This window comes from Paroedura picta, chromosome 8, assembly GCF_049243985.1.
Source record: "Paroedura picta isolate Pp20150507F chromosome 8, Ppicta_v3.0, whole genome shotgun sequence".
In the NCBI taxonomy this organism is placed as follows: domain Eukaryota; kingdom Metazoa; phylum Chordata; class Lepidosauria; order Squamata; family Gekkonidae; genus Paroedura; species Paroedura picta.
The window spans coordinates 18,998,066-19,010,350 of NC_135376.1; the positions used below are offsets into that span (position 1 = coordinate 18,998,066).

Here is a 12,285-nt window from a genome sequence, read left to right on the forward strand (position 1 = left end):
TGAGCGGCGCTGCTCGCAAGTAAAACCCTCACATCCGCTCTCTTCCATCATTTTAATCTGCGGCAAGAGACCCAAACCAGGCATCCCCGCACGACAGTCAAAAGCGGCAGGGCAATCACACATCCTCTTCCACCTGCGCAGGTCCACCCGAACGCCTTTTAGCACATCCAACTAGGCACTTATGAGAAGGCATCCCTAGCAGCGACGTCTCGCCGGCCGGCCGGCGGGCGGGTGGGCGGGCAGGCAGGCGCGCGTTCAGGTTGCCCCCGGGAGGGTCGACCCCCCTTCCCCCCCCCCCCCCGCAGCAGCTGAAGTCTCTTGCGCGTGCAACTTTGCAAGAAGAGAAGTCTTGTGCATCTCCCGCCCGGCCCGGCCCGGCCCAGCCCAGCCCGCGTCCTCCAAGCTCTGCACGTGGCCGGGCGCGCCTTCTCGCTGCGCCTGGAACTCCCCTCGCCCGGCGTCTCAGCTGCCTCCGGCCCAGCAGTCCGGCTCGGCGAGGCCTCTGGCGGCGCCCGTGGCCAGGCTGGTGACGGGCAGGACGTGGGGCTGCGGCGGCGGCCTCATGGACTCCTCGTAGGTGGGCAAATACTTCACCTCCTCGTAGCTGGGCAGCTGCAGGAAGACGGGCGAGACCACGTGCAGGAGGGGCGGCGGCGGCGGCGGCGGGTCGCGGCTCCGGCTGTCCAGCAGCGAGTCCTGCGAGGTGGCGGCCGTCACGTTGAGCGGGGTGCCGCCTCCCCTGCCGCCGGGCGAGTCCGCGCCCGCGTCGCCGTCCCCCTCCTCGTCGTCGTCGTCGTGGCCCCTGGGGCGCCGCCGGCTGTGCCTGCGCGGGCTGGGGCAGATGATGCGCTGCAAGAAGTAGCCGATGGCGAAGAGCACGAGCAGGATGAGCAGCCCGGAGAGCTTGCGCACGAACCAGCCCACGTTGTCGAGGAAGGTGTGGAAGGGCAGCTTGCAGCACTTGAACTCGGCCGCGGTGAAGTTGCCGTAGTTGCAGCAGCTCTCCTGCTCGCCGCACTTGAGCTCGCCGCAGTTGCCCTGGCAAGGCGGGCCCAGCAAGGCGGCCCCCAGCGCCAGCAGCCCCGGCGGGGGGAGGCCGGCCCCCGCCATCCTCCCTCCCCCGCGAGGCAGCAGCGGCCGCGGCGGCGGCGAGCAGGGGGCGGAGGAGCAGCAGCAGTAGCAGCAGCGGGGAGCCCTCCGCCGGCGCCCGCCACTTTGCTGGCCCCTCTCGCCTCCTGGCCGGCTCCCCTCGGGAGGGGTGCTGGGGGAGCCTCCGGGCCCTGCTGACCCCGTGCTCTTAGCCCAGAGCTCCAGCGCCGGGGAGCTGCCTCGCCCGGCCCCGAGGCCGCCTGGCCCAAGCGGCTCCCCTGGCTGGGTCCTCCTGCAAGCGAGAGGCGGGAAAGTCTGGCATGGTGTCTCGCCGGCGGCGGAGAAGGGGTTAATCGGCTCCCATCGTCTGGCTCCTTTCGCAGCGCTTTAATCTTTATTAATATAGCCGTCCGTCCTTCCCTTCGTCAAGGGAGAGAGAGGCGCATCCTCCCCCCCCCGCCCGCCCCCCCCCTTCCCTCGGAGGGCTGAAGTTCCTCTGCTTAAGTGATTGGATTTCCCTGTGACCGTTATTTAAATTTACTGGCTACTGGGATTTGCTTACCATATTTCTGGGCTTATTTTCTGATTAAAAATTGATGATAACCATTTGGCTGATGTTAATGGGCTTAATGCAGCTCCTCTTCCATTACGGAGTTTGGGAGCCTGTGATATTCCCCCCACCCACCCCTTTTTTTTCTGGCTGGGTTCCTGCCTGTATGATCAGGCCAAGGATGGATGGAGTCTTTTCTTTTCAGGAGGAGAAAAGGGACCCGCAAGAACAGCCCTGCGTCAAGACATTAAATATTGTCAGTTTGATTGGTATTGTTATTAATTATGCCATTAGTGACTGGCACTTTGCTCAATAACAGAAGAAATGCCACTTGGCAGAGGATGTACTGTACAAATTTTAGACAAATATACAGGACCGAGCATTGCGCAGAGAAGCCGATGTCCTAAATTTAGACAGTGGGTCTGGAGGTGATGAAGGGACCAGTCAGGGCAGGAAGGGGGGAAAAGTGATGACAGGACAGGACAGAATACCAGCAACAAAGTGGCTGAGGTGCCAAATCCCATCTTCTGCTTCAAGTCTCCCCCACACAAGAGAGTGCCAGTAAGAAATTTAAGTTACTTCCACCCCTGATAAAGAGAACGAAGCAGCAGAGAGAGAAAGGAGGAAATGGCAAAGGCTGAGGACAGCCAAGGGCTAAATATTGAATGGATATAGTTGCCCTGAATTTTGAGTGGAAGTTAAGGGGTAAAGCCAAAGCCTTCATGAGAAAAACAAAAACCAGTTTATGGAAGAAGTCGGGAAGATGTTCCAGGGGCCAGGCAGAAGGGACAGCAAAGGAAAGCAGGCAGAATTTTAAAAGTGAACATGAGACTGTTGGTTGGCTGAAGGTGAAAACTGGACTACTGAATGTCTGGGGTATGATAACAAAGAGATGTGAAGGTGGGGTGAAGCCACAGGAATGGGTCTTGTAGCCTTCTTGTCTGCAGTGATGTAGCTCACTTTTCCTCTTGTCACTGACTTTCTAACATCTTGCCAACCCAGGTTGTTAGGTCTCTTTTAGCACAGCAGTCTACAAAGTAAAACTTTTTTTGAGGTTTTGTGAACTCATTAAAATTGCATATGCTACATCACTCTTTGCAAGAAGCCAGTAATGTATGTATTAAGGGGTGTTTACAGGCAAAAAATATTAACAAGAACCTTGAACACAAAGGAATTAATATCTGTACATTAAAAAACAATAATGCGCTTTGCCACTTCTTGTATCACTAGCATTACTGAAATATTGAAATAAGCACCAATTTTCAGCAGCTCTGAAAACATTGAACTGATGTTTTTAAAGGGAAAGGAATGAGTTTTAACCAGTACCCAAAATATATTCCAGTTATTCGTAATCAGGGATAAAATGAAGGAGAATAACATAGCCTGGTTTGAGTCTCCTTTGGAGAGAAAGACAGTGTATATACTGAGTAAATAAATAAATGAGGCGAGCTTAATTAACAGTGTAATCTTAAGTAGGTCTATTAAGAATTCTACAGAAACCTACTCAATGGACCTATCCCAGGAAAGTGTGCTTTTAACACTGAGTTGCAGTGAGATATTGTTCTCTGAGTGCTGATGGGCAGAATATGGTAATGGCTTTAAAAGGTTTCATATACCATGAATTGACAAGGATTTGCCTGCCTTTACCCCAAGAATCAACTGTTACCAGTCACATGTTGGGATCAATCAAGGTCCATTGTCATGCCTATTGTTACCCACCCTGAGCCAGTCAGGAAGGGCGGGCTATAAAATAAAATTATTTAGAAAAGGGATGACTTTGTTTCAGGGGAAAAATTACTAAGAGGGATGTGAGGTTATAAAATTAAGTGTGTTGCGGACAAAATGTATAGAAGAAGAAGAAGAGTTGGTTCTTATATGCCGCTTTCCTCTACCCAAAGGAGTCTCAAAGCGGCTTACAATCTCCTTCCCTTTCCTCTCCCCACAACAGACACCCTGTGAGGGAGGGGATGATGAGAGAGCCCTGATATCACTGCTTGGTCAGAACAGTTTTATCAGTGCCGTGGCGAGCCCAAGGTCACCCAGCTGGCTGCATGTGGGGGAGCAGAGAGTCAAACCCGGCTCGCCAGATTAGAAGTCCGCACTCCTAACCACTACACCAAGCTGGTGGGGAGAAACTTACCCTGTTCTAAAACACCAGAACTTGGAGACACAAAAAGGGGTAGAAGATTCAAGACAAGCAAATATATATGGTATAATTAATTTGTGGAACTTTCTGTCACAAGATGCAATGGTTGTTATTTTGACTTATTTTTTACACGGTCCTGAGCCATATTGGGAGGGTGGTATAGAAATTTAAAGAGCCTCTTGTGGTGCAGAGTGGTAAGGCAGCAGATATGCAGTCTGAAAGTTCTGCCCATAAGGTTGGGAGTTCAATCCCAGCAGCCGGCTCAAGGTTGACTCAGCCTTCCATCCTTCCGAGGTCGGTAAAATGAGTACCCAGCTTGCTGCTGGGGGGTAAACGGTAATGACTGGGGAAGGCACTGGCAAACCACCCCATATTGAGTCTGCCATGAAAACGTGTCTCCCCAAGGGTCAGACATGACTCGGTGCTTGCACAGGGGATACCTTTACCTTTATAAAAATTTAACAAATAATAAGAGTAATGGTCACTGGCTTAGAAGTATCACTGGATTCCTATTCTGTTTTGTCAGTACAGACTAACATGACTACTTTTCTGAAACCTATGTCCATAGTCACAGACAGTCTGAACACCAGTTGCTGGGAGGGAGGCATCCACAGGGTTAGCCTCTGCCTTGGATGTCGTATTGGCCTCTGTGGGAAACAGGATGCTGGACTAGACTAAGCTGCAGTACTTTTCATCAGTTCTTATTTCAAAAATACAGCCTAGTTTGGATTCAGAAACACTGAACTCTGTAAGTCTCTTGAAAGACATACAGTAGATTTTCTTAGTGTACATCTAAGCAACAAATGTTTGATTGTGGGCCATTCCGCACTCGTTCAAAATTGCACAATGGTTACAAATTGAAATTGCTACTGTTTTGCTGTTATGCACAACGTCGTTGACAATCTGCAACACTCCTGAAACCGATCCGCAAAAAGCGCTTTGTTGTAGCGCTTTCAGGGAAATCCCAAAAAGTGGATTCACCCTCCGGAAAGCACTACACTCTTGAAACCAATCTGCAACACTAGCGGGAAAGTTCTCTGTGTTACCATTGTTGCAGTTTCTGCAAAGTCCCTCCCCCTGGCTCTCTTCTCTGATCTTCCAGCGAATCGATCGCCATTTTTTTTTTCTCGGAGCGAGCGGAGATCAACGCACCGGTGAGCCTTCGTTTACCCAGCGAGGCGTCCCTGGCTGCAGTCCCTCCCCAGAGCTGTTTTAAGTCACAAAGCACCAAGCAACGCACAGCCCCGTTTGCTGGTTTATTTTCCCTTTATTTTCCACTCTATTTTCAGCCGAAAATCGCGCCCGTGCGGGGGGGGTTTCACTCGGGGGGAGCGTGGCAACAATGAAACGGCAGCTCAAACACCACCTGCTAGCTAGATGGGTCTCTCCGTTGCAACAAATCAACGCAGATTCGTTGCAACGTTTTTTTTTTAAAACCTTCCTTAAAGGGAAAGGGCCTTTTTGGGAGCATGATAACGGCCGCCCATTGGCTGCTTGACGGCCAGGGGCGAGACAAAGCTTGGCAATATCGCTTCCTGGCTAGCGATTTTTGCCGAGACCAGAAACCTGTGGGAAACGATAGAAACGCAACTGGATTCCACTACAGAGGCAGGTATGCATAATGACGAATTCCACTATTTAAAATGGCGTTTTTTTCGTTCCGCAACCAATTTGCTACATAGATCCTGGTGCAGAATGGGTCTGTGTATTAGTCCAATGGCCATGGATTTCCTTCTGTATTATCCTGAAGATTATTTTAGTTGCTGAAAATCCTCCGTGGGAGATCTCTGGTTCCAGACCTGGAAATAAGCCCAGTTGTAGTCAGTAGAACTAAGCCTGTCCTGATAGTCATGTAGTGATAACCATGGATTTTGCAACCACATTTAAATTGTTCAGCTTGGCAGATAGCCATTGGTAGGTTGTGTCCCACCAACTGATGAGACAACATCAAGTTTCTAGATAACCCTGATCAGGCCAAATGTCTTCATTATCAAGGAAGAAAAGTCCTTTGAAGATGGAATGATTCTTTTGAAGTATTTTGCTATTGCCAGAAAAGTACTGAAAGTTTATACTTTGAAGATGTCCCAAGGAAGATAAAATTACAATCTTCAGAATCTTGCCTCTCCAGATGTGTCTCACTCAGGACAGAGTTGAAAACAAAGCAAAGCTGAGAAAAAATCCAGCTTTGCTGTATTCAGGAACAAATGAGAGCCTAAAATGTAGTCAAGCAAACACAAGTCACAAAGCTGCAATCTGAAAGATTGTTCTCCCCTCTCTTTGTATCTTGTGCAACCATTTTATACATCTGACAAAGTCAGCCTAGGCTACAGTAAATAAGATTTAGTCTCTAATGTGCCACAAGATTCTTTGTTGTTTTTTAGCACATGACACTAACACCGGCTACCCATCTGAAATGTGTTACAAAGCACTGAATCCCATTAAACTCACTGTGACTTGGCTCAGTGGTAGGGCAGCTGTTTTGCATGCAAAAGGTCCAGAGTTCAACCCACAGCATCTCTGTATAAAAGGGCAAGATAAGATGTGAAAGACCACAGCCTGGTTACCTGGGGAGCTGCTGCTGGTCAGAGTAGACAATACCAAAGAGCTGACTCATTATAAGCTTCAGTACTCACAACCACAGGCAAAGGACCAGTGTTCAAAACACAATGGGGCTTCTTGATGTAGGTATGCCAGTCCCAAGTGGGACCTGGGGATCCCCCAGAATTATATCTCCATACTGTAGAAATCAGTTCCCTGGAGAAAATGGATGCTTCAGATAGTCCACTCCATGGCAGTGTAACCCACTGAGGCTCTAGCCTCAGATCTCCAGGAGTTTCCCAACCCTACCCCCTTTCCCCTTGCCAGCGGTTAGGGAAGACCTCGCAACCCTATCTTAATGTAATGTGTCTGAATGCCTTTCTGTGGAGACATCTGTTTCAAACTCTGAAGAGGCAACAACGAACTGTCAAAATGATTACAGGCCATTCATTGTCTACTCAGGAACTTTTTTTTGTTTTGTTTTTGCCTCACATTGTACAGCCAGCCTAGGCAAGGAGGGGAAGGGCTATCAGAACTGGTTTCTGCCTGGCCATTGGGAGCCTGTTGAAGAAGCTGATGGCAAGGAATTCCTATCAATTTTAATAGGATTAAGTTGCAAGAAGCTTTGCCATGTTGCGGCCAGGATGCTCACAGTAATAATGCGGAATGGATTTGTTTACTTATTTTCATCTTGGCTGGCTTGGGTTTAGGGATCAAAATCTGAGAATTAGATGGGTTTAGGCTCATTAATCACTACAACACAGCACTTGCTGTCACTGGGGAGACACCCACTCAGTGGGTGATGATGGACCATTTTTTTCACCTAACTAGCCTAGCCAGTTACATGCCTCATGGGGCAACGTTAAGAATGAAATGTACATAAGGCCTAATTCAGTGGCAGATTGTGGCCAGAGTGGAGAGCAAATCAAAATATTAAAATCAAATGATCAGTAAAATCACATAGTTAAAACATATCATGCAGTATCTTTATACAGCTTTCGCTGTATTCATATTTGGCTAAGGGCTGAGTGGGCAGGGCCAGTCTGGGTGAGGGGCCAATTGGAAGTGGCGAAGCTTCGAAGAGGCCCTGGGTGTGCTTCCAGGCCCGAGGGGAAAGCTACGCCGCCGCCAGGGGGGGAGGGGGGAAGCAAGCCTTCCCCTCGGGCCTCCTTCTTTACTTATGGTGTCCCGCCACTTCCCCATCGTTTTCTGTCCTGTCCTGGTGAGGGCCTAAAAGCCTTTATTCCCTGTCCTGGTGAGGGCCTAGATTGTACTCTCACCCGATTGGCTAGAACTGCTGTCTGTCCTGGTGAGGAGGCCTTCCCACTGGGCCCAGAAACGCCACACCCCGTGGGCAATGCTGCCTGTATGTTTCTCATGAACAGGCTTTGAATCTAATCAGATGATAAAATACTAAATATGCCAGATAACCCCCCTCCCCTAAAACCTGCCATACTGTCAAAAAAGCCAACCAACAGCTCTAGTTTCCAAATGCTACAGATATTAGAACTTTCCTGACTTTTAATAGAGTTGACCTCCAGGATCTTGGATTTCTTGCTGTAGAAAAGAAGCACCATAGATAAGCACAAAACCTGAAGTGTTTCCAAGATTATATCTAGCTCCTTTTACGATGCCAATAATAAATTTCCCAGTGGAGCACAACAGTATAGTTGAAGGTAATATATAAATGTTCTGTATACCATGGCTCATCTGATTTTTTTTTTTAATAGCGATCATTTTACAAATCCTCCTTTGATAGCATTGAAGTCATGCCAAATTATTACCTAGTGCTGAAATTCATACGAAGCCTACAGGACAAAATGAGCTATAGAAGTCTCTTGTAGTGACAGGGTTGCTTTTGGCTCAATTCTATGCAGTTTTATATACTCGATTGATTTCATCTAATGTCCCACAGATTTTTGGAACTGTCTTTGCCTTTGCTTATATAACATGGCTGTGGTTACTTTCAGATAAAGTTCAGCAAAGCTAAGCCCAGTGTTGTGTCCCTTCATATATATTGAGATATCAAGCATAATTTTTGGTCGTGTGTTTTTAACTGGATGAAATCTCCGTGTTCTTTATCAAGTAAGACAGTGGTTGGTACTTGGAGGTTTTAAAAAAGACCCTGAAAATGTAGCATGCGTTAGCACAGTGCCAAGAAACTCAGTTGAAACCCAAGAAGTCTCTGGTTCAAAAAGCCACGAACTCCCCCCACGGCAGTGATAAGCCATGCTCTCTAATTGCCTTCTATAATATTGGCATAATAACACTAATCAAGTTTAAAGGGTTGTTGAAAGTAGGAATGCCGTGAATTCGACAGCAAACATGCTGTGTCTGATAATCCTGTCATGACCCTCACTGAGCTGGCTCTTGACTCCGACTCAGAAGACTTCAAGGAGCCAGAGGAGTGGCCTGGAGGAGTGTGGGAAACTGCAGAAGACCCCTGCAGGGCAGATGCCCCAGGCCCATCTGCTCCAGAACTTGCCCCTGAAGAACCAGTAATGGGAGATCCTCCAGAACTAACCTCCGGGGAATCTTCAGAAGGAAATCCTCTGCCAGAACTTCGTCAGTTCCCCCCCCCCAGGCCAGGGGCAACTAAAATCTAGTCCAAGACTCTGTCCACAAGCCCACCAGAACCCACCTCCACCCAGCAGGAACAACAAAGGCAGAGAGGGAAAACCTTTGCTTACAGGCACAAAAAGCATCTACTGACTATCTACTAGGCTGTATCCTTTCATGCACACAGGATAGCACCTGCACTAGTCAATTCTTTCCTAGAGTCTAATGGTAAAAAGTCTGCTCATTACCAAAAACAGGCCTAACAGTAGGGTGCTTTATTTTGCATCAAAGGTAGATTTCAACCAGTCTGCCAGGCAGAGCTACTCTTGAAAATTGTTTGCTCGGTAGCTGAGTCGGACCCAAATAACGAAACAGACCAGAACTAACTCCTGCTGTGTTTCTGTCTAAACAGGAGTGGCCAGACTGCGGCTCTCCAGATGTCCAAGGGCTACAATCACCATGAGTCAGTTTTGAGAGCCACAGTATAGCCACTCCTGCTCTAACATATCATCCCCCTCCTGATAGGTGATGGTGAAGCAGCACTCCTGTAGGCTCAGCTGAGTGGCTGTTCTTTCCTTCAAGGGCAGGACAGCCTCCTGTCCATCACAGCCTCCCATTGGGCTGAGGGAGAATGCTTATGTGTGAAATGCTGATAACTGCTGTTTACTGCCTGAATGCAGCAAAAGACGATGCAGTAAAAGTGCTACACTCAATATGCCAGCAAATTTGGAAAACTCAACAATAGCCACAGGATTGGAAAAGGTCAGTTTACATTCCAATCCCAAAGAAGGGCAATGCCAAAGAATGTTCAAACTACCGCACCATTGCACTTATTTCTCATGCTAGCAAAATTGTGCTCAAAATCCTACAAGCTAGGCTCCAGCAATATGTGGACCGAGAATTTCCAGAAGTACAGGCAGGATTTCGAAGAGGCAGAGGAACTAGAGATCAAATTGCCAACATACGCTGGATCATGGAGAAAGCTAGGGAGTTCCAGAAGAACATCTACTTCTGCTTCATTGACTATGCAAAAGCCTTTGATTGTGTGGAGCACCAGAATACCAGAGCATCTTATTTGTCTCTTGAGAAACTTATATGCAGGTCAAGAAACAACAGTGAGAATTGAACATGGAATCACTGATTGGTTCAAAATTGAGAAAAGAGCCTGGCAAGGCTGTATACTGTCACCTTGCCTATTTAACTTGTATGCGGAGCACATCATGAGAAAGACAGGATTAGAGGAGTCACAAATTGGAATCAAGATTGCAGGGAGAAATATCAACAACCTCAGATATGCAGATGATACCACTTTAATGGCAGAAAGTGAAGAGGAACTAAAGAGCCTGTTGATGCGGGTGAAGGAGGAGAGTGCAAAAGTTGGCTTGAAACTCAACATCAAGAAAACGAACATCATGGCATCTGGCCCTCTCAATTCCTGGCAAATAGATGGGGAAGAAATGGAGATAGTGACAGATTTTATTTTCCTGGGCTCCAAGATCACTGCAGATGGGGACTGCAGCAAAGAAATTAAAAGACGCTTGCTCCTGGGGAGGAAAGCTATGGCAAATCTAGACAGCATCCTAAAAAGCAGAGACATCACCCTGCCAACAAAAGTGCATTTGGTCAAGGCTATGGTATTCCCAGTTGCAATGTATGGCTGTGAAAGTTGGACCATAAGGAAGGCCGAGTGTCAAAGAATTGAGGCTCTTGAACTCTGGTGCTGGAGAAGGCTCTTGCGAGTCCCTTGGACTGCAAGGCGAACAAACCGGTCAATCCTAGAAGAGATCAGCCCTGACTGCTCCTTAGAAGGCCAGATCCTGAAGATGAAACTCAAATACTTTGGCCACCTCATGAGAAGGAAGGACTCCCTGGAGAAGAGCCTAATGCTGGGAGCGATCGAGGGCAAAAGAAGAAGGGGACGACAGAGAATGAGGTGGCTGGATGGAGTGACTGAAGCAGTAGGTGCAAACTTAAATAGACTCCGGGGAATGGTAGAGGACAGGAAGGCCTGGAGGATCATTGTCCATGGGGTCGCGATGGGTCAGACACGACTTCGCACCTAACAACAACAACAACTGCCTGAATGCATGAAAAGAAATCTGATGAACAAGCTGTTTGTGAACAACTGAACCGCCTGATGAAAAATAGGCTCCCTGCTTGTGAATAAGCCAAATCTGTAGGTGTTCAAGCATCACTAGGTGGAAGGATAATGTATGTGGGGTTTGGCTTCTTCCTGTTCCTAATAGTTTAATTCTGAATTGCGTGGTTTTCATACATTTCTTTCCAGAGGATCAAATTTCTAAAACTTGATAAGTGTGGAGTCAAGGTGCTTGTTAACAGAAATGTTACATGCCCAGGAAAACAAAACCACCTTATAGCTTAAACTTTAAAGGACTAGATCAGGGGTAGTCAAACTGCGGCCCTCCAGATGTCCATGGACTACAATTTCCAGAATTCCCACTATCTTCTGGGAATTGTAGTCCATGGACATCTGAAAGGCCGCAGTTTGACTACCCCTGGACTAGATCCTCTTCCATCAGATGCCTGAAATGTTTTGTTCAATGGGCATGCACAAACAAATGCTGCTGTGAGTGATTCTGGAGCCTTATCTAGCAACTGCGGCTGTGCATGCACAGACTTGTCAAGCTTCAATCAGCTGTTTGGGTGTTTTGATCTTCCTTGTTAAACAGCTGACCTGTACAACCACAGTTTCTTTGAGAAAGCTTGCACAGGCATCTCTGGTTGGTTGCAGCTGGATCAGGGCCAAGGGATACAATATTAGGAGATTATGTTAATTTGTAACTATTGATGTTTCTATTGGCACAAGAGCATCTGTAGAGATTTAAAATGAGGAATAATGCAATGTGGATACGAATGATTGCACAAAAAAACAGAATATGTTTCTGTCCGGGTTCATTGTTCCAAGGTGCCAAATCTGATACCAAACAACTAAATTGCTCATGTTTTGTCATCTATATTCTGTTTACTTGGGCAACATTGAATGGTTTAATGCTGATGCTCTGAAACGGATATGCCTGTTTGGAGGGCCAGCACATGGCATTTCTTCATTATGCTTTCTTTGATTCCCAGAAGCTAAACCTTTAAGGAATGTAAGGCAAGAGTGCGGTATATCTCTGCACTTCTGACCTTGCTCATACATTCAGGACCACACAGGAATTAATACATTTGTAAAGTTCTGCTCCACAAACTATGATAAGTCAACAAGTTTAGATTTTTTTAAAAATAATTGGACAAATTAAAGACAAATAGGAAGCAAAGAGTTAAATTATGATACTGAGTATCTGTGATCAGCTCCTCCTATTTTTTGTTGTTGTTGTTGTTACTTCAATTATACTTCTTTTCTCCTATAAAGCCTGCACTGGCTTGGCCTGCTGAAGAAGTC

The 12,285-nt window shown here is 47.3% G+C and overlaps 1 protein-coding gene across 1 annotated transcript; it reads right to left on the bottom strand.

Moving 5' to 3' along the window:
- Positions 1-310: 310 nt before the first annotated feature.
- C8H3orf80 (chromosome 8 C3orf80 homolog) lies at positions 311-1,506 on the bottom strand. The gene has a single exon (XM_077348566.1). It carries the CDS (start codon positions 1,108-1,110, stop codon positions 463-465), a length of 648 nt encoding a protein of 215 aa, XP_077204681.1. The 5' UTR covers positions 1,111-1,506; the 3' UTR covers positions 311-462.
- Between the last annotated feature and the right edge of the window lie 10,779 nt (positions 1,507-12,285).

Coding starts and splice junctions, on each gene's coding strand:
- C8H3orf80 (XM_077348566.1), bottom strand. CDS start 1,110: ATGGCGGGGGCCGGCCTCCCCCCGCCGGGGCTGCTGGCGCTGGGGGCC.